This window comes from Rhea americana, unplaced genomic scaffold, assembly GCF_003343005.1.
Source record: "Rhea americana isolate MKP2758 unplaced genomic scaffold, rheAme1 scaffold_62, whole genome shotgun sequence".
NCBI lineage: Eukaryota > Metazoa > Chordata > Aves > Rheiformes > Rheidae > Rhea > Rhea americana.
This window is the reverse complement of record NW_028186779.1, coordinates 4,308,978-4,336,248: the sequence shown is the minus strand read 5'-3', so window position 1 is coordinate 4,336,248 and position 27,271 is coordinate 4,308,978. Positions and strand designations below refer to the sequence as shown.

At 38.1% G+C, this 27,271-nt stretch overlaps 2 protein-coding genes across 4 annotated transcripts; one reads left to right on the top strand and one right to left on the bottom strand.

Moving 5' to 3' along the window:
* Positions 1 to 1,854: 1,854 nt before the first annotated feature.
* YAE1 (YAE1 maturation factor of ABCE1) lies at positions 1,855 to 26,301 on the top strand. 3 transcript variants are annotated; one of them, XR_014897728.1, is made up of 6 exons: positions 1,855 to 1,969; positions 3,526 to 3,662; positions 5,392 to 5,513; positions 5,906 to 6,174; positions 23,937 to 24,070; positions 26,026 to 26,301. XR_014897728.1 is itself a non-coding variant. In XM_085320199.1 (4 exons), the coding sequence occupies exons 2-4, from the start codon at positions 3,546 to 3,548 to the stop codon at positions 6,333 to 6,335; spliced, it is 669 nt and encodes a 222-aa protein (XP_085176325.1). In that variant the 5' UTR covers positions 1,857 to 1,969; positions 3,526 to 3,545; the 3' UTR covers positions 6,336 to 9,608. The 3 variants fall into 3 exon arrangements, 2 of the variants coding, with proteins under 2 accessions (XP_085176325.1, XP_085176327.1); XM_085320199.1 differs by lacking the exons at positions 23,937 to 24,070; positions 26,026 to 26,301 and having other exon boundaries at positions 1,857 to 1,969; positions 5,906 to 9,608; XM_085320201.1 differs by lacking the exons at positions 1,855 to 1,969; positions 23,937 to 24,070; positions 26,026 to 26,301 and adding an exon at positions 2,051 to 2,435 and having other exon boundaries at positions 5,906 to 9,608.
* On the bottom strand, positions 8,098 to 23,319 carry LOC146587078 (mediator of RNA polymerase II transcription subunit 1-like). Its single transcript, XM_085320222.1, has 17 exons — positions 23,250 to 23,319; positions 22,611 to 22,714; positions 21,426 to 21,510; positions 21,018 to 21,072; positions 20,482 to 20,614; positions 19,387 to 19,415; positions 16,985 to 17,056; positions 16,765 to 16,839; positions 15,534 to 15,604; positions 14,667 to 14,732; positions 13,974 to 14,082; positions 13,109 to 13,233; positions 12,585 to 12,697; positions 10,633 to 10,828; positions 10,148 to 10,243; positions 9,602 to 9,710; positions 8,098 to 8,464 (listed from the first exon to the last, which is right to left on the bottom strand). Exons 1-17 carry the CDS (start codon positions 23,317 to 23,319, stop codon positions 8,098 to 8,100), a joined length of 1,875 nt encoding a protein of 624 aa, XP_085176348.1.
* Positions 26,302 to 27,271: the final 970 nt, after the last annotated feature.

The following is a 27,271-nucleotide window of genomic DNA, read 5'->3' as shown; positions in this document are numbered from 1 at the left end:
CAAATTATCCACCCACAACCACTAACCAAAAGGGGTGGGAATGTGAATCTTCTTCATAGTTTCTCCTGGTCATAACATAAGGATTTATCTTCCACAGACATCTGTGTGGAATGCAATAACAAACCATTGAACCAAGTCTGAATGCTTCCCTGAAGCATGACCTGCGTGTCTTTTCTAGAAGAGCAAGAGGCTGGGGGTAAGGTGACATCAGGTGATGAGCAAGGGTACGGCTGGTCCGGTTGCACAGGCAGGCACAGCCAAGTTAACCTCTACTAGAGAGGAGGTAGAAGTGGCAGAACCGGACTAGAAAGTCAGCAGTCATGGCCATGTATAGTAACTTCTGAGAAACAGATGACCAGCCAGACGCACCCATGTTGCTTCATCCACTGACATACTGGTTCCTTGACAGAGCTGGGTTACTTGGCTACTTATACCTCAGCATGCAATCAGCAGTGAGTGTCTGAGAAGGGCCACAGGAAGGAGGATATGCTGTCTTGGCCAAATAGAAGTGGCAAGGTGAATGAGTTTGCTGTGGCTGTATGTGTCACAGCACATGATCGTTCTTTTCTCATTACTTGTGGTGCTAGGACAGGCACTGCTTTCATGCATGGCTGTGCATCTAGCCCTGCTGCAATGGGAGTTTCAGCTGTCTTCTGATGTGGCATGCACTCGGGTGCGAGCGTGGCAGCGTGGTCAGCACAGTAAAGGAGAAATTAGCATCTCCTGCCTGTGCTACTGAGGCACATTGTGCCTTGGGAACGTGGCTCCTGGGGCTCAGCATCAAAGTGTGCAGATGTGGGCTCCAGCACATAGCCTTCTGGGACGAATATTGGCAGTTGCAGCTCCTCCTGGGACAGTGTGCCCTGCCGATGGAGGTGTGTGCTGGAGGGTCTCCTGCCACCAGCTTTCTCAGCCTTCCTATGGAGGCCTTCAGATGCCTTCACTAACCAAAGTGAAAAGTCTAGAAATAGTGTTTTGAGAGCACCATTGGGATGGCCGTAATGGGACAGCAGAGCTGTGAGCTCTATGTGGACCTGAGAAGCAGCTGCAATGAGAAACTCCCATCACAGGACACAGCAGCACTCATGCGCTTCATTTTATGCATGTCTTCTCTTAATCTCCTCTTTCTACCATACATATGCTCCCTCTCATGGGAACATATGTATGCTCCCCTCTCCCTCAGACTAAGCATCAGAGCATTTATTTAAATAGGATTTGGCAACTGGAAGAATTATGGCAGCTTGAAGCCACAATTGATGTGTAGTACATTTATAAAGGTACGTTGCTGCCATGGACCACCTTTACCCAAAGTGTGCTCGTATGCCAAATACAGAATGTACTAAGAAAATCACTGAATAGTTTTGTCATATTTATGTTGAAAGGATGCACTATTTGCTCTAATAGGAGCAAACAATGAAACACTTGACTCTCACTGGCACCCTTGTTATTAAAAAGGATATATTCATGTGATGTCTAAACCTTGTGGTTGCAGTGGACAGCACAAGGCCACAGCTGACACCCACGGGCTTTGGGGATTCAAAAGCCAACACAGAAGATTTTTTTTACAGTTCCACAAGTTATGACTGAAAAGCAAGCGAAAGTCTGGGGTGGGGATAGGGGGGGTGGAGGGGCACGGCCTGCCACCTCTCCGGCGCTACAAAATGGCTTTAACAGGCGTTTGGAGTAACGGCTCTTTTCGCAGCCTCTTCCAACGGCTTGCGCCTGGGTCACCCCCGTCCCGCCTCCTTGAGGAGGCCGCACAGCTGCGCCCTTACTCAAGATGGCGGCCATCCTCCAGTGCCTCAAGCGGGCCTTGAAGCCGCCGAGCTGSGGGTTAAGATGGCGGCTATTTACCTGCAGCCCCTGCGCGGCTTGCCCTTAGACAACATGGCTACCGTTCCCGTGTTGTTTCCAATGGTAGTGAAGCCAGCTCGCCCTTAGCCGTCATGGCTGCGCCCTGTGAGGGAAGGTAGGCAGCCGCTTGACGGTGGCAGAAAGGGGTCGGGGAGCGGGGCCAGGGTGGCGCCGGGGGTCCGAGCGAGGAGCCAAGGAAGAGGAGGGGAGGCTGCGCTTGTTCTCAGGCTGCAGAGAGGGGAGGCGCCCCGAGGAGCTGGGGCTGAACGGTTGGCCGCGAAATGGCGGGCTGTGGCCTGGCCGGGGCGGGCGGCCGGGCCGGGGCCGCCGCCGCTCTCGCCCTGTGCCCACCGGCCTGTAGTTAGGCCATAGTCAGGGGCACTTTCGCATAAAATATCAGGAGTGTTTTGGAGTATAGCGCTCCCAAGTCACCTTTTCTCCAACTTACTGAACTTACTTCTCCCTTTCCTTCCCCCCACACTGACTTAGACGATTGCAGTATTTTGTCCTTCCTTCTTTTGCTCATTTTAGGATTTTTTTTTGACAGATTTATAGATTCACCCTGGAGCTAACAAAACCAGGTGATAATGAAGTTAATAGAGTTATCTTAATAAATATAATATTAGCTAATGTTGCCATTTTTATCCCATCATGTCAGAATATATCAAAGCATAAAATTTTTTAAGCCTGAAATACTTGTAAGTATAACTTGTAAGTTGTAGTAATAGGGATTTTTTTTTCACTGCTTTCTATTTAGCCGTGGAAAAAAAGATAAACAGGAGAAGGAGATTGTGTTAGTGATCTATGTGAACTTGAGCAAAAGCTGTGATTCTTGGACTAGCCATTTAATTATTTGATCCCTTCCCAAAGACTGAATAAAACAGTACTGGGAATTCTGGAAGCTTTGATTAAGGTTTTAAAAAATTGTATATAGCAAGTGTGAAAATGAAACTTAACTTCAGTGCCCTGTACCTATTTTAACAAATTACTGAAAAAGACAGTATTTTGTGAGTTATAAAAAATCCCAGTCATTTATGTAATTAATTGTAAATGGCCTCTTAAGGTTTGCTTCAGTGCACAAGATGAAACAATCTAATTCAGTCTTTCCACTTAGAGTAGAACTAGCTAATTCTTTATTCAAAGTAAAAAAAAAAAAAATTATTTCTATTCAAGATTAACAAGTTAACAAGTTTGTGTTAAACATTTGGCATAACCATGGAACTGAAAATCTGAAAATCAAAGGTGAATGTCCATGTCAGTTATTAATGTCAGAACTCTGAAAGCAATTACATGTGTATAACTTAATATGTACTGCATGGAAGCTGTATGAGACTATTTGTTCCCTGCTACCAAAATCAAGTCATAAAGTTATGACATTTAGACATACTAATTTGCTGTTCATAGGTGTGTTACTGCCATTGGAAGTAAAGAAATGAAGAAAATACTGTTTGAAACTGCAATTGCGAATTAAAATGGTTGTTTTACCATTGGTAATCTGACTGTCTTGAGAGATGCAGCCATAAACAGCATCCAGTTGCCTTGTGGAAACAAACATACAGGTTGAATAATAACCTCTTTAGAAGTCACATTTTCTGCCTGTGCTTCTAACAGAATGCTTTGTCAGAGGACCTTTGAAAATTTCTCAGTGTTTCCTTTTCCACATAAACAAAGGTCACAGTCATCGTTCTGTAATGTCCTGGGTGCAAGTTGCCATCAGCCAATCCAGTGAGGACATATTTGATGAAGATGCAGATGAGATCTGTATAGCACAGAAAGAATGGAATAGCACCATGAAGAAAAGATTGAAGGTATTTCTATAACCATAATTTTTTAGTCTTTTAACCATTTTTTTATTTGCTGATACGTATCTTGATTGATATGGCTGACTTAAAGGGAAGACTAAAAATGGCTGTTTAAAAGTTACTGTGGCTTAGTTTCTGCAACTCTCTGCTACATTTTCCTGATGTTAAAAGAAACTATCCAAGTAGCCTGTCAGAGCATGTAGTAGTTTAGCAAAAGACTGTGGCTCCCTCTGTACAAGTATGTGCATGTGTAGAATGCAATGCTAAATCTGGATTCAAGCTGTTTGCTTCATAGCTGTAGGTTTACTGCTAGTAAATGTGGGCAATATAATTAAACGGTTCCAATAAAGAAACACGAGCATTTCCCCCCCCTCTCTTAGTAATATTCATCATTTAGATGTTTGGCTTCTGGTGGACCCAATTGATCGTTGCAATCTGTATAGTTCTTTGGCTTATTTATTTTCCTACTGAAAAAATATTTTATGAAAGCCATTCTCCACAAGCCTTTCCTCTCTGAAATTCTACGTGGAATAAAAACAGGTATAAAAATTTAGCTGACTTCAATGGATGTGGATCCTTGGAATCCATTTTTTTCACCAAGTATACCAAATGCAGCCCTGCTATCTGTCCTTAGATATGTTATCATTCAGAGCAGGCCCAGAAGAGCTTATCTGTTTGTGGATGAACATTTGAGTGAAGAACATGAATGGAACCTGTTGTACAGGCCGTTGATGAGGAAGGATGTTACCAAGGGATTGTTTCATTATTTTCCAAGGAAGAGTTTCCAGAACTGTCTCTTTAAAAAAAATGTGATTTTCTTAAGGGGCTCTTTAATGTTCTTACATAAACACGTGGTATTTTCTCAGTGGATGCTGCAGAACCGTAAATCTTCTTGAGGGCAAAACTGTATGTTGAATAAATTAGAGAAACATTCTTGTTCCTGGCTGTTTCCCTAGAAAGGCCATCATTTTTTTTTCTCCTGTGATCGAATGAAAGTTCTTGTTCTTAAAACTTGGAATTTTGGTATGAAAAGAATTATTCTATATTATAGCATTATTAGAAGATAAGGAAATCAATTTGCATTATAATCATTAGCAGTTCTTACAGAGAGAGGTTTTGCACACTCAGTGTTATGTGTATTTATATGTCATTCACTGCATCACCATCTTTCTCCCATATAACTCTTGAATTATTTGAGCAATAGTCAGCAAATAGAGAAGCATGGCTCAATAATTAGTTCTGTGAAAATAGGTAGATGGATTATGGATAAGAGACAAAGTCCCTTAATACCTCTGCTAATGGGGAGGTTTTGCAGCTTACATGCTGTTAGATACCAAGAAATCTGTATAAAGTACTCTTCAAAAAATTGTTCATAGGGGAGTTGGCCATCAACTTCAAAAGCAAGCCTGCTTTCCTGCAGATTTGTCTTATTTCTGATGTTTACAAAAGCACTATCCTTATTTTCTGACCTTGCTGGAGATCCTTTTGAAAAAGGACTGGATGTTAAGAATCTGTAAATCACAAAGCACTGCAGAAGAAGTTTGGTGTGGAGGGTTGGCTTTTTTTTTTTTTTTTTTTTTTTTTTTTTTTTTTTTTTTNCTCCTCTTTCTCAAAGTAAAAAGCTGTATCTTTAAGAGACTGGATGCTTGTTTAGGCTTTTGTATCATTGAAAGGATGTTTGTAGCTTTAATTTTGCACATCATGAAAAGCCACTTGCACCACTTTTGTGTTACAGGAAGGCTATAGTGATGGCATTGAGGCTGGGAAAGAGCTTGCACTCCAAGAAGGCTTCAATCAGGGTTACAGACAAGGTGCTGAGCTGATGGTGACGTGTGGCCAGTTCAGAGGGACCCTGAAGTAAGTTTTGAATCTTTAAGGAGCAGTTTTCTTGTTTTGGGGGGTTTTACTTGTTGTTTAGTAGCTGTGTTGTAATACCAACAAATGTCACCAAAGCTATTAACCTAGGGGAGAATTCTCAGTTCACGTCTTAAATACAGAGTGTTACCTGCATGGGCGTAGAGTGGTCATTCTTAAAAATCCTCCCCAAGTTACTCTTGGAAAGTCAACTAAATCTGCATCTTTAAGTTGAATATTAAACTATACTGCTTGAATTTCCCAGAAACCGTAAATGAAATGTATATACATTTATACAGATACCTGGTCACATTGCTGTTTCCCTACAGGCAACTGGAAGTTCATGTAGATGCATGTAATTACTTTTTTCATATACTTTTTTTTCCCCTTTTCAGTGCTCTCTTATCATGGTGTCACCTTAATGGACATGATTCTGCTTTGAATAAGATAAATCATCTTCTAGATGTGGTTGGAAAGTATGAAGAAGATGTGCTTAAGTACCTGAATTCTATCCAGGATCAGCCACATCTTGGAGGGATTTTAGATTTTGTTCAAGACATGGACCTTAGTGATACAGCTTCAGCTGGGACTGAGTGTGATGCAGTTAAAGCTGGAAAATATGTACATATTGGCAACTCTGGCAAAACTTGTTGCAGAAATAATGGTAAGGATGATTCCTTGCAGTCTGAATGTATCAAGGCAAAATTCTGCACAGATCCTGAAAGGCCAACCCTTGCTTGGGTTAAGGAGCAGACTGTTTGGTTAGTAGAGCAACTGGGCTTATCACTGGACATGCTACATCATGTCCAGCAACTAAGACATTAGTTTCCCTGTCTCGTGGTATTTAAAACTATCTGAACTGTGTTGGATTGGAGTGTTTGTGGATCAGGTCCAGGCTCATGGTTCACTTCATTTCAGGGAAACCTGATTCCAATACTTCCCAGTAGAGGTCATTCCCATAAACTTTTACCATGCTTTGGCTCCTGTCCAAAAAAATACTTTGCTTTCAGTTTTGAACAATGACTTTCATTGAACGATGAGATGATTTTAAAAGCTCTACAGTATTTTACTAAACTTGTTTCTTTTCTGTATGAAAATCTGATATCTTACCCTCACTTTTTCTCTTCTTCTGGAAGAAGAACAGGTCCCTTAAGTGGTTTCTTCCAATATTTAAAAAAAAAAAAAGTGAATCAAAATTGATTATATGCATAGAATACCTGCTGCTATGGATGAGCTGTACTTGCAGTTGCTCATGATAATATGCTAACTCCATTCAAAACAGAATAGAATCCCTTGACATGCAGAGTGCTATGACTCTCCCTAGAAACTACATAAAAAGCACTGGAATTTTTCACTTCGTGTCAAATTCTTTCTCCTGTCCTTTGCAACCACTAGGCAGGGAATTTTCACAACCATTAGTTAAAAAAAAAAAAAAACTTTTTTGTTTTCCTCTTTCTGCAGTTCTGTTTACACACACCACTCTTTGCAATTTCAAAACTACTGACAATTTCATTGTTTTACTCTGTTATGCTGTCTGCTCTGAACCTGTTGGGCTGCACCAAACACTTCTCCAGTTTAATTAATGTTATTTGTTTTGCCAGTCCTTTTTGCCTGAGCTTTGTTCCCCCTTATTCCCATAGTGTTCCCCTTGCCTCAGAGTCTTCAAGGAGGCAGGGCTTCTTGCCTTTTTACATTCTCTTAAAAACATGCTGTCAGCTATGCAGCCATATTTCTGACAACTTCATATTTCTATGCCAGCATCCTTTATTTTACCTCCTTTCCCCTTACTTGCCTTAACTTTGACTGCAAAGTCCTCTGATCAGGACACCTTTTCTTTGTAAATGCCTGTCTCTGTTTTGCAGTAGATTGATTACAAGCAATTTAGAGTTTAATTATATCTGAGACAAGGTGGGTCTAGGCTGCAACAAACTGGAGTTTTTAAACAGGTGGCTTATGACTAATTAAAAAAACCACTAAACAGTTGTATACTTTGAAGCTAAAAAAAGCCAGCATAAGAATTATTTGATTTTTTTTTCAGAGAATGAGCCAGTAACTTTCTCTCTAAAGATTGTTATTCTGCTATTATGGGGCTAGAATATAAGTTAGCTGCAATTCAGTATTGCTTTTGCATTAGAGGAAAACAACTGGACAATTAGAATGTCTCATACTGAACTTGTTTTAAATACAGTGGAATTGAATCAGACTATGTATATACAAAATTGTTCAGAGAGCTCTTTTCTTCCCTGTATTTAATGTAATGCTGATATTGATAAAGATTACTTTTCTGCTGTGTACATGTTACATTACAGTCTACATATACATCAGACAATTTTTTTCCATAATATGGTGGAAAATAAAGCAGACAAAGTTTCTAGAGCATTGTTAGGCTTTCCAAATTTGGAACTTAAAATGAAAATTTGGGAATATTACCTCCATGTATTCAATAATATGGAAAGAAGAAACACTATTCAAAGAAAATTAAGTACATAAGGAGCTTGCCAAGGTCTCTTCAAATTCTTTTGCAAAAGCAATCTGCTCTTGAGACAGTACTCCTTTCTTGTTTGATTATAAAACAATAGGTTTTGTTTCACTTAACATCCATCATAACAGCTTCTATATGAGCTGTGCAATTACTTTCTTCTATTGTATTGCATGTAGTTTCTGTGTTCATTCCAGAGGTGCTCTTGTCTGTGCCATCACCCAGAGTTTCCAGTTCAGCTGTGGAAGGACTTTCTTCTGTGCTGTCTTGAGCACTTTGCTTATCTCTCTCTACTAGATCTTGCTGACCAGCCACAGAAAGACTCTCTTCAAGACTATTAGAATCTGTGATCGGTTCACATGGCAATGCAGGTTTCTGTTCTGTGTCTACCTCCATGTCTTTTATTTCACTACCAGCTTCCATCTTGGCAGCATTCCTGAAGATAGCTCTCATGACAACTGGGACTGACATACAGCTAGAGGAGGAAATGAAACATTAGTCACTACTACAGACATCACTCATTCTTCAAATTAGTTCTTCTTTTACACTATGGCTGACATCTGGATTTCATTGTTTGTGACAAACACCACTCCCTCTTTCCCTGCATCTTTTGGTCTCATGTAACCCTAAAGGCACTTTGTACATTGTAACTACAATATAACTACATGTGTTATACTGGAAACTGTGTTGACCTGAAGGATTCAAGTGCTGGATTTTCAAGCTGACTAGTGCAAACAAATTTTGCTGCAGAGGTGGAAGGTCAAAAGCATCCTTGTGACTTGTGTTTTAATGAAAACTTTAATAATATTGAACACAATTATAAAAGAGTGAGTGTAATTTTTGTGTTTTGTATGAAACAGATACAGAATCTCTCTTCTCTAAAGCATTATCTGCAGTAAGGTTCTCCCCCGATCCTCCCCGACAATAAAGAGATCTAGTTCTAGGAACAGTATCTAGTATTCTGCAAGTTAAAACTGAGCAGGCTAATTGAACAAGTTGGAAAAAAAAAAATCAAGCCTATATCAACCTTGCTGTAATCAAGTTATTGTTTACTACGCTAAAAGAATTAATATGCTCAGTCTTTTCTCTAGTATATGTTCATATGCCATAACAACTCAACTCTCTTGGAATTTTAAGTTTCCAGAAGCAAGCCAGAAACTGTGTCAGGACATACTATATCACCTTCCCTTTTTAGAAAGAAGCTATGACTGATACTGTGTAGATGTAGAAAAAGTTCTTTTTATGCTGTCACGTGTCTAAGCTATACCAATCATGAGACTGTCATTAGCCAGAGCCTTCAGAAAAACATCTTTATAAAAAGTGTCTATATAAAAGAAAAGGTAAAAGTCTTTTCATTCGTAATCATTTCCCCTGCCACCACATTTTTGTGCAAGAAAGTATTGCTTATCAGTAGTAATATTTAAATGTGCCTTTTTGGAAAAGATAGTTAAGTCACTTTGCTGTGTCTTATTCTGACTATCATATAACTTTTTAATAAAGTGAAGTTGTTTGGCCAGCCGAGTTAATGGCACTATGAATGCACATGATATTTCTATTAAATGGATATCGAAGGTTTGTTCCAAATGTTATGAAATAAAACAAAGCGACTTACCGCTTCACAGCTCTTGATATAAAGTCATCACTAGAATTTAGAGTTGGATCTTGAGGATTTACATGAAGACTACATTGGATTTCTCTGGATGTTATGACATCAATTATCACTAAGCAAAAACAGAATGTAAGTATTTCAAAACATTTTTTTCCTTAACACTGAATACCTTCCTTTGATTCTGATATTTTAAGGGAGTAAAAACTGAAGCTAGCAGGAAGGGGCCTTGCAGTAATGCTCTTGCACAAGGCTTGCTTTTTCCTAATGTACTGACAATCAATAAAGTTAGAAGCTACAATTTGTTAATTAACTGGAGGCCAAGATAGAATTAGGACATGAGTYTTTGCATTACTTTCTGGTTTATACCAGAAAAGAACACTTCTGTAAGTGATTTATGCATAAGTGCTACTCTGTTTTTCATGGTTGCGCATCACTAAGAGCAGCCATTAGAATGTATTTATAACTGAAAAGCACAATGCAGAAACCTAGACAAAAACAAGATTTTTGTCAACCCAACAAAAAGGACAGTATCAAATATTTCACACATACCACAAGCTAAGTTGTCTTTCATAGGATGAAGAAAAGAAACAGAAAAGCTGGTGTTCTTTTGTGGTGCCACTTCAAAGTAAAGCAGTTCTGAGTCATCTAGAAACAAAATTACTATTTAGTGGTATTTCCCCACACACATTAAACATGGACCCTTTTTGGCTGAATTGCATACCAGTAGTTAAAAAACAGGATTGATAGAGTAGAATCTAATTGTTCATTGCTTTGGCAAGTGAGTTTATACTTTTCTAGGAGTTTCAGGACTAGGAGGTTGTTGGGTGGTGCATGTTTTGGTTTTTTTTTTGTTTGTTTTTTTTTGTTTTTAGTTTTTATATAATCAACCTAGTATAATACTAGAATTAAGGATTTTTGATCATTTAAAACACTCTGCAGGCTCTGGCAAGGAAGAGAAGAGTCTGTTAACATCAGCTTAAAAACTGATCTTTGCTTTAATACTCTGTCATAACTTCCAATCAAAAAAAAGTTACCTTCGTTTATGTGCTTCTCAGTGATACAGCTGCTAATAAGAGTGTTATATGCCATCTGATGTCGAAGAACTTCTATTATGCCAGGCACACACTTTGGATGGGTAAATGGGATTTTACTGACCAAAGCTCCTGTTAAATCTGATTTTTCTGAGCCCTTGTTTATGAAGTAACAGTGCGTTTGGCAATCTGGAAGAGACTGGGGGTGGGGGAAACAGTTGATTCTTTAAACATTGAAAACACGAAATTAAGACCTGATACTATCAGGCAGTCACACAATCTGACAGCAAAACTCATTTTGAAAGGCACACTTCTAGCACGTCCATCATGTCTGTCTGCATTTCAGTAGAAATATAATCCATAGAAGGAAGCTAGCTGAGGCCTTCCCCCCCACCACATACATTTCAATTTGGAAAATACACCTGTAAAGCCATGTGGTCGGGAGTTTTAGTCCCATCAGTTCTGACTACTCATAAGAGTCAGAGGAAGCTATAGCAATATTAACCRAGATCTTTTTTCTCAGGAGAATATCTTAGTAATATTACTTGACTCTTGTACAACAAGTGTAACAGTTTTGCCTGAACTCTCTCCCCTTAGGCCCATCATGTGTTGTTCCTGCACCACCACTGTTCTTTGGAGAAGTACATTTTGCTAGATTATTTCCTGGTAACTCATTTCAAGAGAAGGAGATGGTAATAAAAAATATTGCCACCTCTCCATGTTGACAGCAATGCTAAATAATAAGTGAAATATAGCATTATACTTCAGTATATCAGCATTGATCCAAGTGGGAGCTGTTACATTAAGAACAGGGCAGAGGCAGCTAATTAAAAGGATTGATATCAAGAAAAGATGAAGAACAGAATGAAAGATCTTGTCCCTGGGTGTCTGTGCAGAAGAGCTTCTCCTTGCTTGATTCAAGGTCAGAATTCAATTTAGTAACTTATTTCTAGAAATAAAAACTTTAGACTCAGATGCAAAATAATCTTGCTACATACTAATGTTTTAGAGAATTGCTAAAGAGTTAGAGCCTCTCATGTGTATCAAATCTAGTGGAAATTAAAAATTCTTCCCAGTTTATGGTCTTTATAGAACAGAACTTTGCTAAGCCTTCTGTCAGAGCAGCATAAATTCACTACAATCTTTTGTATTCCTGAAGTCCAAGAACTATGTAGGCAATGGGCTCTGGTAATACAGAAAGAAATGCCCTATCCTGTTGTTGCTATGATTTGCAAGATGAGTTTCTTAGGAAAAAGGAAAAGAGTAGATCTTTGATGTTTATCTTGTAGTTGCAGTTATCTTGTAATCTTTCAAGTTAAGTACAGTTAAGTTAGTTGTGGTTATCTTGTAGTTATCTTAAGTTATATATTTGCTTAATGGCAAAGCATCTTAGCCACCATTCTATTTGCTAAATTTTCCCACCTATGTCTAATACAGCATAAATTCAGTATTTTTCTTATAAAACAGCTTTTAAAAGAGAAGCTATCCACAATTAAACAACAATAGTTCCAACTAGTAAATTGTCAATCCTATCATAAATCTGTATACTTTATTCCAGCTAGGTGCACCCCCCCCCAAAAGAAAAAAGCATTCAACATTACCTTATCAATGAGTCCAGCCAGTAAGTTTCCTTCTTTTTAAGGCATTAATAATGAAATTTCAAACAGTACTTAGCAGAATAAATATTTGGGGAGAGTTAAACATGCAGACAAGTTGATATGACTTCAATAACCATACACAGAAAGTGTTTCATCAATGAGGATGAGAACTTGCTTACTTCTTTAAAGGGCCTAGTATTGTTTCCTAAGTAACTTGAATTATTCCCTTTAGGGCAATTAGAGCGTTTAAGTATTGTTGGGATTCTGGGAAGTTTGCACTGCTTTTGCTGATAGRGAAAAGATACTTCAGCATGTACCTTGCACAAGGATAGAGTGTCAAGCATAGACTATACTCACCACAAAGAAACAGGAATTATGTGTAGACAAATCTTCATTGCATTTTTCTTTAAGAGTAGACTGAACAATTAGCTCATATAGTGGAACTAGTTTCAAGCCAGCAATATGAATCCCTAAAACAAGTTGATTTTTTTTTAATTAGTATTTAGAGTATGGCTATAAATGAAAGCTAATACTAAAAACAAAACCAGTGTTTTGAAAATGCACCAATGTAAGCATTAACCTTCCTTCATRTCTCCTTTTTCACTGATGGGAAACTGAATAGTATGTAATAGCTTTGTCCATAAGCCTGTTCTTTCTTATTGTCACATCTTTTTCAGACGTGTTTTCTATTTATTTTTTCTACAGTGTTTGCTAAAATGTGCTACACTTGGCTTGCAGAACAGATTTTTTTCTACCCCAGAAACCATTCCCCTCCCCCTTACAACATTAACACAAGGAAATAAAAAATAAAAATAAAATTAAAAAAACAAGCCATACAAGCCATCTATAGTCACAGAAATAATGTTAAAGACAAAACATGCCTGTGAGCCTCTGTATCTCTTCGATATTGGATGAAGACATAGGAATAGACTGGTGAGACTTCAACAAAAAACAAGCTGATAAATCCATGCAGAGTTCATCAGTCAATGGCAAAAAAGCAGGGCAGCTGGGAAAAAAAAATGAAAAAACTTAAGAAACTGATACTTTGTTTAAGTGCATGATGAGCTCCCTAGTAATTTCCCATGTTCCATACTTTTTCTGCTTTAAGAAAAGTTTTTCTTTAGAAGTGCAAGTATAGCTCTTGCACTTTAAAACAAGGTTAGTGTGAAAATTGGCAGAAAGGAAAAGTGAGCCACAGGAAGCTGAAGAACAGTGTATAAGGATGTTTGCTATAAAGATGTCTGTAATGGGTCATTTTGGAGAATAGCTTCAAACTTTTCCTCCAATCTAGTATTGTGGAAGAAAAGGGAGGGAAGATATGAGGTGATAGTGTCTATGGCAGGATGGCAAACTGTTTTTTATAGTTTAGGTGTAATACCCATCAATACATGCTTTATTTATTCTGAAACTATTTAGGAGTTGCTGACTGAGTGCTAGGAAGTTAAGTAACATTATTGCAGAGGCTCCTTCTGACCTCAAATCTATGAATAAATCCATAATTCTATGCAATTTACAGAGTTAAATATGAGCACAATGATTCGAAAGTCCATTTGGGAAAATTGTAAAAGCCACAGGTTATGCAAGGTATAGCTATGGGGGATGATGCCATCAATGAAACAGAGCTTCCTGGGTTTAACAGTGAACTGTGTATCCTTTCTATTAGCACAGAATCAATGCAAGTTATGGTGGGTTAGTGGCAAAGATTTGCAACTTCATCAGTATATTGAGAAGCGTCCAGAATCTCACCCGTCATCTGCAGCCTGAGAATCTGCAATTAATGGAGAAATAGGAAGTTTCTGGAGTATATCTGTGCCTTCAACAGTTACAACTATTTTTGCTCCACATACCTGGGAATCTGAAAGAGAAAGAAACTGCATTATTTTTCCCCATGTCAGTGTAAACTAATCCTATGCATCTGAAATATGCAGTGGTAAGATCTTGGAAAGATCAGACCCAGCTGACAGCCACAATGACTGAGAAGTAAGGAAAAATTTGCAGAGACAACATCTCAATGGTCAAAGTTGCCAAACAGCAAAAGCAGCAATAATTTTTTTGATCATGCCATGTAACAGATCAAACTACCAGTCCTTTTTCATGCTGTCAAGATAGTTRTTTTTGTTTGATACCACACTTGTTTAAATTTCAATTAATAGCCAAGAAATGGGAAAGCAATTTGCTGACACACCTTATCCCTGTGATAAAATGCATTGCATAAGTCATTCTGCTAAACTAGAATTTGAAATCTAACTTGTTTCACTTCACTGGAAGCAACAGCAAAACATTCTAGTTGTCCTGCAAGGAAATTTCCAACATGAAGTATGACTGTAGTAAAATTCCTGGCATATTTCTGAGTCTTGTTAATGACCTTTTGCTTAATGAAACATGTAGTGTTGAAAACGTTATTGCAATACTTAATTATTTCTGCTTTTCTAGCTTTACCAGGGTTTAGTTCTGCTTCCAAAACTTGATAGGGAGAAATGTAAAATTCAATGTTCATAGGAGTTCCTGAGGAATTAAGAAAAAAAAAAAGTTACAAGTCAAAGGAAATTATTACATACCTTAATGCTAAAGGAAAAAAAGAAGTGTAGGGTAGGCAGAAAGGGATTCCTAAAAGGATGCATCTCTAATCACAGCATGTGTTCAAATCACAGCATTTTCTTACTATTTAACAGCTAAAACCTCAGTATATAGAGTCATCAGATATCTTTCAAAATATTAGGTTTAAGTTTCAATTTCTTGCACAATAACCTCTTGTTCAKCCTTAAAAACATTAGCTGAACTCCTAGCATTCAGTGACTAGTCCAAAATAGGAGAGAAACTCGTGATAGGTATAGGGAGCTTCACACTGAGCTGTGCAACAGCATAGTGGAAGCATATATTAGAAGTGCTTTTACAGGGTATAACACACCAATGGTTAAAGCTCAGTTTTGACAGTGTAGATGAGCCAGAAAACTTGCCAGCTAAATGTACTTGCCTTTCAAGCAACATCAGTATTATCTCAGCCATTACAGTTGTCATTTCACAGTTACTCCCAAAGTGTGCTTTCCCACATAACCTCAAAATATTATTCACTTTACTTTTAGGCTGCTGTGAAGTCAGTGTTGCTGTAGCTGATAAGCCACCTGGCCCATTTGTATTTTTTTCCTGAATGTGTGCACAATATCTAAGAAGAGAGACCCAGCAAGTCCCTACACCACACATTTTATACATAATAGAAGATCTTTACTGTGAACAAGGATCAACTCAGTGCTGTGCTTTTATTAGGTTTTTGAATTTGTGAAGGAAAAAAAATATATATAAAATCACCTCCAGTTCTTGGCACCAGGTGTCCTACTTTTCCATGAAGTACTTTAGTAACTCTGTTTACAGCCTCTGTTCTAGTTCAAAACACATCTTGATTAGTATTTCCTGAGAATGCAGTGCTAGCTAGATCAATATAAAAAGATTACTTGTACCCGTAACCAAAGGGAAAGTATGCTTTCTTGAAAGTGAAATATGTCTCCATTTGTTATGACAACTTCAAAAAAAATCCATTATGCAACTCATGTGCAACTCCTAGGACTTGGGCTTCCAGCTTCAGCCCTGTATCTCAGCTGCTTCATGTTGAAACTTGATGTGCTATTTACCAGAAATGAAAGAGTAAGGAAAATATTGAAGGGACAGATAGAGCAAAGAGTGAGAAAAAAAACCTGGGTAAACTAACTCAAACAGAAGCAATCTCTAACCTCTAATACTTTGAGCTGAATACATATAGTCATGCAATTATATAGCTGTGTACTAGGTCTCTGCAGTGCATTAACTTGTATCAATAGAAGGGAAAAATAAGCTTATTTAACTGAGGAATAACGCTTATTGAGAAATCTATGATTAGCAAGGACATGGTATGAATCTGATATGCTTCATAATGGAACACCATACAAAAAAAAAGTCAGGAGTCTCTCTCTCTCAAGTTACAGAAGGCCATGCTTGGTGACAGTATTTAATAGGCAAGATATCAGAAAAGACACTTCAGAATCAAGGGAAGCACTGCCCTCAACTCTGCTGTTCTGGAAAGAAAGTCATCAAACAATTGCTAGTGGGTTTAGGGAAGTGTGTCCCCYATCTATCTGTGATCCTGCTTGTTGATAGAAGTGAGGAAAGGAAGGATAGAGGGAAAGCTAGTGCCCCCTACTCCTGATCTAGAACTTGAGCAGAAAGCAAGATCCCCAGAAAGCAGAATCCTAGAATGTATGTTTTATTTCTGCAAAAGGGAGAGCCAAAAATGACTGCTAAATTTAGGTAGTCTGCTCTTAGCGCCCTAAGCCCTGCAACCAACCAGTTTCACAGTARGTCCCTTAAATAAAGGGCAGCAACTCAGTAGATCATCATTTAGCATGCCTGGGATTGACAAACTTCAGAAAGACTTCAAGCTTTCCAGGGGGAGAAAACTCATTAGCCTTCTATAGCCTGCTCTGTAATTACATCAAGTGACTTGTTTTTGTAGTGAAAAAAAGGGGTGGGGTAGAGGGGAAGGGAAAAAGAGGTAGTCTTCAGTTACCTGTCTAGAAGAGACATTGAATAAAGATCTTTTTCAAGGGACTGCAAAGCAAGGTATCCCTTTGCTTTCATTTCACTAGGGGAGAGAGAAAGCAAAATGAATTTTCTGTTAAGTAAAGAAAAGCTAGACTACAGATGTTAAAGCAAAGCTAGACTACAGATGTTAAAGCAAAGCTAGACTACAGATGTTAAAGATTTTGCAAGTAGAAACTGGTTGCAACCTGTTTCCTGGAATCTGATACAGATTTGACAGGTCTTCTAGAATCTTTCCAAAGGCATCATAGTTCTTCATCCTACCAGTAAGAAACAGTTATTACCACACTACTAAATGAGATGGATAATAAGTCTTTCATCTCTAACTTGCTAGAAAAAACACTATTTCAGGCAGAATGGCATAGGCACCCTCTTTATCATATCTAGCAGGTAGTAGTACTGCTTTTACATTTTCTTAGAAGATACCAGGAAACATGAATCCTTGGCTTTCTTGCAAAAAGCAATGTAATTACAGCTAACACTGCTTAAATACGCATTCCAAAAAGCGATAAATGTGCATAATACACAAATCTGACAGCTTGAGATGTAGCTCATCAGCTACAAAGCACTCTTCTTGATGTTCCAATAAAAGTTAGTCATGTAGTAACACTCCCCTTATACAATACGCTCATTCATTGTTCTTTTCATCAAAATACCAAGCTCTGTATTAATATTGCACATCATAGCACCCTGAGAGAGGCAGATATCAAATACARCTGACAGATGCATTAAAAAAAGACCCAGGGGACAGGTGGCTTGCATAAAGTTGTTTTGTGAGTGGTATGAACCACTCCTTTACAAAATTCCTGCAGATTCTAACTGGCTATTTAGATACTGATGTGACAGCCTGAAGCTCTGCACAGGCTAAGCCGTCAAGTACTTACTTACCCAACTGCTGAAATGGATTTTACAACCCTATCTGCAGCAGATAGCTGTACTTGAGTTTAAAAGCTATACTTGCACTTTCTGTGTGGATATGATGCAACATGGATAAAAAAAGAGGGACGAAGTAAGTTTGCCTGGACTTTTGCACAGGGACAAATCCTCTTTCCAAAGAGAAACCTAAGACACTCGCTTTCTTCCATGACTTTCTTCCCAACTGGAAGAAACAGCGAGGAAGCAGGGGTAAAGGGAGGAAGTAGGCACATGTACACACATGCAAATATACAGCGCCAGCCTATGAATTGGGCTTAATTCAGCACTAGTTTGTAGTTAATTCGACACACACAAACTGCCTTAGGATCAATGAAATACTATACTACTACACCAGGAGGTGTGGAGGTGTACTTGTACTTAGCAGCATATCTTAACAAAAACAGGAAGGCAGGCAAGTAGTATCCATAGTGCCAATGCCAATTACCATCCTTGGGAGCCAAACAGCTGGTGATTAAAATCACTGGAAGTCAAAAACTTATGAAAGTGCAAGTTAAAGGTTTAATATATATCTACTTATAGAACTAAGTAGAACTCCATTTCTGAGGAAAGAGGGCAGGAAAAAAAATACAAAAATGTGTTACAGACACACATAGAGAGAAAAGAATAATAATTGATCTTTCATGTTTCTTATCTATCTTCCCTTTCACTTGTTCTGGCAAGGCATCTAAATAAGAACCTGGCTTCTTGTATATACACTCATTACTAGTAAACCTGGAACTGTGGTCAGATTGCTCAGGGTACTTCTAACAGAACTTTCTAGGAGGAGGCCTGATTTGAAACAGTGACTCTTCAGACCAAGCAAAACATGGTAATAAATAATAATAGTAATAAATACAGTGTCCTACTGCAGCATGAGAAAATTAAATCAAATCTCCTACACATGTTGAAAGAAAAACTGGCCTTGTGATACCGCCTTGCTTTTATTGCTGTGACAGAAGCCTGAGGAGCACCTACTGAAGACATTTGCTAAGGACAACAGAGGCTAATTGAAGCATCCTGTCCGATGCAAGGAGAGCAGGAAAAGATAATATCTGTTTTGGATCTGTAAATCTGCCAGTTCTGAGTCGCAATCAACAACCCATTTCCATGGATACGGAGTCTAGAGCTTGCAATCAATACAAGTGCCTGTAGTCCAAGGCTGTGTTCAATTGGCAGCTAGAGCTAACGCGTAGGGGTTTTTTTGTTTGTTTGTTTGTCTTCCAATAGAAGCTGATGCAATTTAGCTGGTTTTGATGAGATGACTTCAGAAATGAGTAAGACCAGCCACCTAGAGTGGGCTTTTTCAAGTTACATTTGTTGTATTTTTATCCTTGTATGTACAGATTGGAAATAAGCCAGTTACGAAAACGAACAACAAATGACCTTCCAATATGGAGCACTGTAACTAACTTCCCACTTAAAATGAAATCCCATAAGTGTCAGTTCTTCTGTTGTTTTCCAGATTTGTACTATTATTGCCTGACTCTGACTCTTTTGGGGGTTTTCTGGTGGGAGGGAGGAAGGGGGGAAGGAAGGGAGTAAAGGAGATGGTTGTGTTACTACTCTAAAAATCATTCTATCCTCTACTCCCTAAAACTTTCAGGGAAGCACAAGATTATCAAGAATTCTTTTCTATTCAACAAGATACACTGCATATAATTAAGCAAWTCTTTACCTTAGATGCTGCACCAAATCATCACAAATCTAGAGAAGTAAGAGAAGAGAGTCATGTTTACTATTGTGTTATGAAATGCCTCCTAAAAGGCAGCAATTTGATAATAGTGGAGTGATACTAATTAGTAATTCATTGGCAATAGTAAGATTATTCTCCATTACTTAGCTGAATAGTTTATCTGAAAACAAACACCCCCTCCCCCCCCCAAAAAAAAAGAAAAAAAAATCACATAGCAGTTGAAACTGTTAATATAATAATTAGGAGAAGGAAGACTCTGTGAAGAGGATATAATTAGCAAAAATAGTTTGTTGATATGTTCTTTCCAGAAAAAATTGCATCTTTGCCRGTTTTTATATTGTTGGCAGCTACTGTGCTACAGTTCTCTGGATGTGCATTTCCATTTTAATATTTTCCAGCACTGATGGATTTTCATCAGTAAGAATCCATATTGTTACATTCATTTGGAGTTAATTTAGTCCCTTTTTTCATTTGCAGTCATACAAGGAATTTCAAGTCATTCAAGTCATGTATACTCTGATCAACAAAACTGGTTAAACATTTCCCCCACTACATTGAGCTAGTTGTTTTAACTTTGAGCTGAATGATCACCTATAACACTGAACAACTGCAACACTTGGCATTCAAATCAAAGTGATATTTTACTAATATTTTAATGAGATTTTGCAAGGTAAAAAACAAAAAACACCACTGGCAGGAATGAACCTACTCATAAAGAAGGCAGATGAAAACTGAGAATCCCTGGTAACACTAAAAGACACCTCCACTGGAAACATATATTACATTGTATTCTTGTACTTTGTGATCAATATAAATATTTATACAAGATTCTACAAAATGCTTGGAAGGTGAGGATATCTTTAAAGCAACAATACTTGATATCTTTACTAAGTTTAGGTGAGAGATTCAGATCCTAAACAGGTTTCTAATGTCATTTTAGATGCTCTAAAGGAGCCAAGAAATCTGCACAGGCTAGCAGATCTGATAAGACCAAAAGGAGGTCTGAGATCTTCTGGCACAGCAGCTGGAGGCCATGAGGGAGACCACAGGGAGGTGAGGGACAGAGATTAACTTTACCACAGGAGCCTCTCCAAGGTGAGCCAGCTTTACATCCATCACCTTCCCATCCTTTTCCAGCTGAACTTCTATATAAAACATATCTGATGTTATGTAGCAGGCAGTTCCACTGGGGCTAACATGAGAGTTAAGCCTAGGGAGAGCAAAGAGAAAAGAAAATAAAAATTAAAATAAATAAGAAAAAGCTTGTATATCTAGAAGTTCTGTCAGATGAAGAAAGAAAATCAGCAAATAACTCTTTCTTGGCTCAGCTTTTGATAATACCCAACCCTTGCTCTGCTCTTCGGGTTATCACATCAGTTTGCTGGAAATTACCTTAATCTGCAGCTTTGGGACCTAGGCATGAATCCCTTCTCTTCCCCCAACCACCCCTCCATGCAGGGCTAAGACAAAGTGGCAGTTATGTTCATTCCACGTAATACACTCCATTACAATGCCAAGCTAAATAAATCTCGTTGACAAGCCATCCAGATGGTAATTCTCACTGGACTTGGGGCCATGCTTGCTCATTTGCATTTATTCATAAACAAACTTACCCTTTTTGTTTGGATAAAGATTCCAATCTGTTCATCACAGAAAACAAAGATTTAGCTGTAAAAAGGGAAATACTATTTAATCACGTCACAATGATCAAGAAGCAGAGTCAGTATTATCCTCCTTTAAAGCATATGATTTAGGTAATTAGAAAATCATTATCTCTAGTATGACTCTTGGTTATTAATGATAACTGTTACCCTGAGATTAATGAGTGCTGTGCTGGATAAAGCTTTTTCTCGGGCTTTGAGAATAGTTATAGCCCAAAGATTTAACCCAAAATGAGTCACAGGCCTCATATCCACCTCTATCCATTTGGCTGCCCTGTACTGAACATCAACAGCAGAGAGGCATAGGCAGTTTCCATAGGATACTAAAAACACACTTTGAGTTATCTGACAGCTCGTTACCATTTAGTGTCTTCTGTATCTTCTCCAGGCAAGAGAGCAATGGACCACCTGGAGGGTTACTGCCCAGCCTTCGAAGTGGCTTATCCTAGTACATTTGTGAACAGAGGAGAGAGAGACAGAGAGAAAGGTCTTTTAAGTTGTCAGCCAAAGAGAAATATCACTGCACACCAGATGTGGATACTGATACCCAATCCAAAAAAAAAAAAAAAAAATCATACTTATTTCTCTCCGTAAAACAGAGATGAGCAATTACAATAATTATCTCTAAAGTGGCAATACTGAACTTAATGGATTCATAAAGACCCTGTTGTACAGTAATTATGTATCAGAGACCTTTGGTACAGAAAACTGCCTTCCATTCCCTTTTCTTTTGGATGAACACAGGATCTGTCTCCTAACGTGAGCCAATTTCACCATGTAACTGAGAGCCAACAAAGAAAACGCTTAGATTTTGTTTTTAAGAAGAATCTGTCTTAGTGAAAATGAGATACTRGTCAGCACTATAGGGCACAAGTTCCAGCTGAAGCTATTACTTTAAATGGGAATTACACTTTCCAAGCATCATCTCAGTAGTTCTTGTCTGAAAGCTCTTCACACTTCAATTAATAAAGAACATGCACTGCTGAAAAATTTTCCATGCTGCCAAAGTTAGGACCTCTTTTTCAGAGGAACATTTTAGTTGAGCATTAATAGAAAGAAGCATGAAAACAAATGTGACTGTTTTTACACTAAACTCACAACAGTTGTGCTAAACTGCTGTTCACAGAGGAGATACTTAAATATAACTAGTTACCAGGAGGGCAGGAAGTATAGAGTGACTTAAGGTAAATCAGAGCAGAAGAGATTCTGAGCAACATCTAAAACATATCAGACCAGTTTCTGAGGAAGTGACTTTTTTTCCCAGTTCTATGGGCAAGAAGTTGTCTTTATACACTACAAGTGTGCAGATGTTATTGAATAAAACTAGTCCAAAGTATCAGACTCTATCAGCAGTTGAAGAGTTAAAATAGTGCAAGAAACTGCTTTTCATCAACTATTGTAAGAAAATCAGAAACCAAGCTTTAATATACACTGTGTGTGTGGGGGAGGGAAGCTTTTTTTTTTTTTTTTTTTGAAATATCTCAGTGACCTGTCTTTATATCTTTATATCAGGGATCCTTCTCCAACCTAATCTGCAGTTCTTACCATGCAAAAATGGACAAGTTTCAGAGTTTCTGTCCATGGCTTTTGTTGGTATTTTAGATACAATTGTTCCATTAAAGCATTTGTAGAATTAACTTTCACAGCACCTGAAAAATATGTCAGAGCATTCTAAATATAATGCCACATATTTACACCAGCAGCCAGAAAAGTTAGAGGAAGGGAAAAAAAAAACTTGCTACAATCATAGGTGCTTCAAGAAAGGTGACAGAAAAATAATGTTTTAGTTGAATTTTGCATACAAATATCTAACTTTCACAAGACTTTTTGACATAAAATGTGGAGGAAAACCAGAAAGACTTTTTGTGTAGGCAAGTAACCTCAATTTTAAATACAGAAATGTAGCCACATCTTCAGCTTGTTAAACCTAGGCTTTCTTTACATACACAGCATTTTAGGTATGCATTTTTAACAAACAGTAAAGTCTTGATCTTGCTATGGGCTTCAGAAAGCCCAATTTCTACCTTCACCTAAAGCAGGAACAGGGGAAGAATAGAACCCATGATCCCTTGAAAGCCCAGCCATCCCAACCTTGACTAGATGGAGGAAGGGGCAGCAGTGGCCCCCAGCCAACTCTTGCAAGAGCTCCACCAGGGGAAGGTGCCTCCCATGGGTGCCACTCACCTGTGCTCTGATGCCTGTAGAGGGGCAGCAGCTGTTGTCCCTGCTGTGCCTCCATCTCCATCCATGCCATAGCATCCTGGGACTCCTACTTGTATCACCTGCACTGCACACTCACAGGTGCCAGCAGGTTTGCTCCCACCTCACAAAACTGGGCTCCAGGTTAATGCTTGAACATGGGAACCTCTCCACTCTGCTAATCTTTAGGAGTGAGACACTCTATCAATCAGACTCTTCTTCCCTATCTCAGGCCACAGGAGAAGACACAATCTCTATCCTCATCTTTTCAGAAAGTGCAGCATCTTCAGAAAAGTATTTAATTCTACTGAGGGAAAGTGGGGTATAGCAATGGCATTCACTCAGCAAAGCAGGGAAGCACTCCACAAGGGAGCTTTTAACCTAGCTCAGAGTGGGAAGAAAGAAAGAAAAGAGAGACATCTACCGCCTTTTACAGTGCTTGTGTTGAGTCTGTGCATCCTTCTGTGGCTACCTCTTGTCACCGCTCCCCATAAGCAGGGATCAGTGCACAATGGCAGCAGCAAGGCAAGGTTTAATCCTGGCCTCGTGCACAGGCACTAGCTTGAAACTTACTCACCATGGGAATGCCAGGCCTAGAGCTGTCCCCTGCATGAACTCTGCRTGGCAGTGTTTTGACTTGTCTTACAACATAGTTTTTCTTTCTGTTTTCAGCTTTGTCTTCAGTCATACTGTGATGCCTGAAATAGTCTCATAACATGTCAAGGCAGTCACCATGGGATTGCACAGAAATACTTGAGTAGGAAGCGAATAGTCTGGTGGCCTCACTAAGATCACAGAAGAGCAAGGTAGGTGCAACAGAGCAAGTATTTGTCTCCAAATAGACAGGTGTCAAGCAGATAACTAAGGGAAACTCAGTGCAGCTGATGTCTTACTTAACTTTTGCACTTCAGCTTTTACAAAGAAGGTAAGAGGTGATCAAGTAAATTGATGATGTAACTAAACACTTGTGTTAAATCTCACTCCCTCCCAAAGCTGATTAGCTTGGTTTATGCTCTTAAATTTTCAATTATTTTTAAAACTTAAAGTAGATCTGACTTCAGGTATAATGACAGTCTTTAGCTGTGACATGGTGTATCCAATTCAAGATTTTTGTAATCTAGTGTTTCTAGAAAGGCATTTTAGCTCAGGTATGCTTGAACAATGTACTGAAATGCTTTTTGCTAGGCAAACATGTATATTATGGCCCATGTAAAATAAGTAGATTACCTCAGTCCGTATTATGTGAATAGGTATGTGCCTATATGATGCACCACAACTTGTCAATATTTACTATTTTAGTAATAATTTTTGTAAATGTTTACCCTGATCCAGAGTTTATTTGACTCACTGTGAACTTGGCACTCACTCCAGTGGCTTGATCAAGTCCTGAGTAAGTGGAGAAGTGAATTATTTCTTTACCCTCTCAAAGAGAATGCTTTCAAAATAATGTGAGGAAAGATACGACTGCTTACCTTGTCTGCACAGTAGCTGTGCAAATAAACAAAGGACATAATGGTTAAAGACTCTCCTCCAGCATAAGCCTAAAATTCTCCTTTCCTTTTCAATATAAAAAAATCTTTTCCAGTGTCTGAATGAATGTTATTTTATTTAGGTAGATGAATTTAAATAATATTTGCTTGAACAGGGATAGTGCAGCTTTTCATAAGAAAACAAATATTCCAAGACAAATAGTAACCTTCATACGTGCATAAAGTGATAATATTGACTAAGATTATGCATGAGAAATAACAGTTTAAGTATTGGCAAAAAGCTGCTTGGATCAAGGTGTTGTTCCAGTGTTCAAAACTGTCTTATCAAATTACCATACTCAAGAGAAGAGTTAAGAATGTTGAATAATTAAAAATGTTCTTATTATAGCATCTCATACATATTAGATACACAAATGATTTAACTAGGTCAACTCATTAAGAGTAAAAAAAGCAACTAGCCAAACATCATTGTCAGTAGATAATAGAAATTACCCTTATGAATCCTGCATGTCCACCTGCTTTAGATGGCTCTTACTGCATTCAGCAAAAACTGTTGCCGAAAGAAACTTTGATATGCCCAGTTACAAAGTAAGTTATTCCCAGGAAAAAGAAAAAGAAAAAAAAAGAAAAAAAAACTTCTCTTGCTCTCAAATAATTGGAGGTTATCTTATTCCTTTAATACTGGTTTGTCATTCTAAAGCTCTTTTAATAAGTTGATTTTTATTACCACTCTGTTTATTTTTGTTATACTTTTCTGACTCTTGCAAAATTCTTGACTCAATAATATGCTGGACCAGGCATGCCATGGGAACATCACGAGTCATATGAAAAAAACATTTTCAGTAATTACATGGTTCTTCCACTTCTGATGATTCTCCATTCCACTGAATGGTGTTTTTTTCTTCTGAGAAGGTATCAATATATTTTCTATTAACATTCTTGCAGGTATTCAAGTAAACTATTGGTTTCAGTAAAGATATTCTAAGCTTAGTACAGAACAAGGGAAAACTTCTCACATTAGTTATAGCTGTATTTTTAACAAGAGCAGTTTGGAAGAGATTCCAGGAATAAGATCTATATTCAGTGCAATAATTAGTGCAATTAGTGGCTTTCTTGTTTTTTTTTTTTTTTTTTTTTTTTTTTTTTTTTTTTCTTTTTCTGTTAGTCTTACAGCCAGTCTCGAATGTTTTCATCTGAAAAATCAAAACAAATCAGTAGTAAAATCTTCACTGGCTTGCTTTCAGCACTTTCCTGGAATTGTATCTTTACAGAAGCCCTCAGCTGAATTGTGTGGATCAAAGAAAACAGCACCTAAAAGCAGCCCACCGCAACTCTAAACAACGAGTTGTGGTCTGAGGAAGTCACTGAAAACCAGTGGTTCCAGTTAAAGCTACAAGATGTGTAAGAGGTGTTGCTGTGATTATCTGAACTGATACTTACTCAGCTCAGAGGTACCAGCGTGTTCTTTCAAAAAAAATCACAGGATGTTCACAAAATGAACATGTACTGTTCATAAAATGAACATGTAACTGTAGCATGAATCAGTGTTTATCAAAAATGGTGAGGCATTCAAACTATTCCTTTATCTATGCTAACTATTCTTTCATGTCAGTTAGCTAAACCCAACATTGTTTAGCTTTTAAGAACTACTAAGATCAAAGTCTGATACGACATACAATTTATGGCTTCACAGCACGTAAATACTACAATATGTTTTTCATCTTTCCTTCACTCTCTACATCATCTCCACAGCTAGAGAGTATAAATATTTTGTCCTTGAGAGAGAGTAACATCAAAATGTTGGTGTCTACATTCTATTTCACTATAGCCATATAGACTAAATCRGGTTTACTTAACAACTTACTGAATAGGACTTCTGGCACTGCAGTCTGAGGCATTTAACACTGACAAGATTTGACTGCTTCTTGCTCTTTCACTGAATGTCGTCAAGGTCCTTCAGTGCCGAAGGCTATATAGAAAGACATCAAAAAATAGGTTTGTAACAAATGGTCATGAATGTAGAAGTATATTGACGTTGACAGTGCCTATCTTTTCTCCTGAGCATCGCCAAGATATGACTAAGATTTTGACTTCTGCATGATGTTAGTATTCTAATATCCAAATATGCATTGTCTAAGTCTTTTTCCCAAGGTAGTAGGGATGTGATAGCATGATTTAAGTAACTTCACGAGTGAACATGGGAGCCAATCTTCATATATAAACATTTTCCAATTACAAGGTTTAGATGCCATTAGAATGACTCATAAATGAAACTTTGCTCATCGCATACCTCTCATCTTTCTAAGACCTTCTGATCATTTTATAACTAAAACCAGATGTTGCACCATCATTCCTGTTCTTTAGTGACCCTAGTCAGTTGAAACGAATGGAACCGTTCACTTTTGAGCTGCTCCAGCTCTCTTTCAAGACTACAGACAGATACATAGTGAATGCAGTGGGCACATAATCTGCAGAATATAGCAGAATTGGTAATAATCATGATATGTCAAAAGTCCT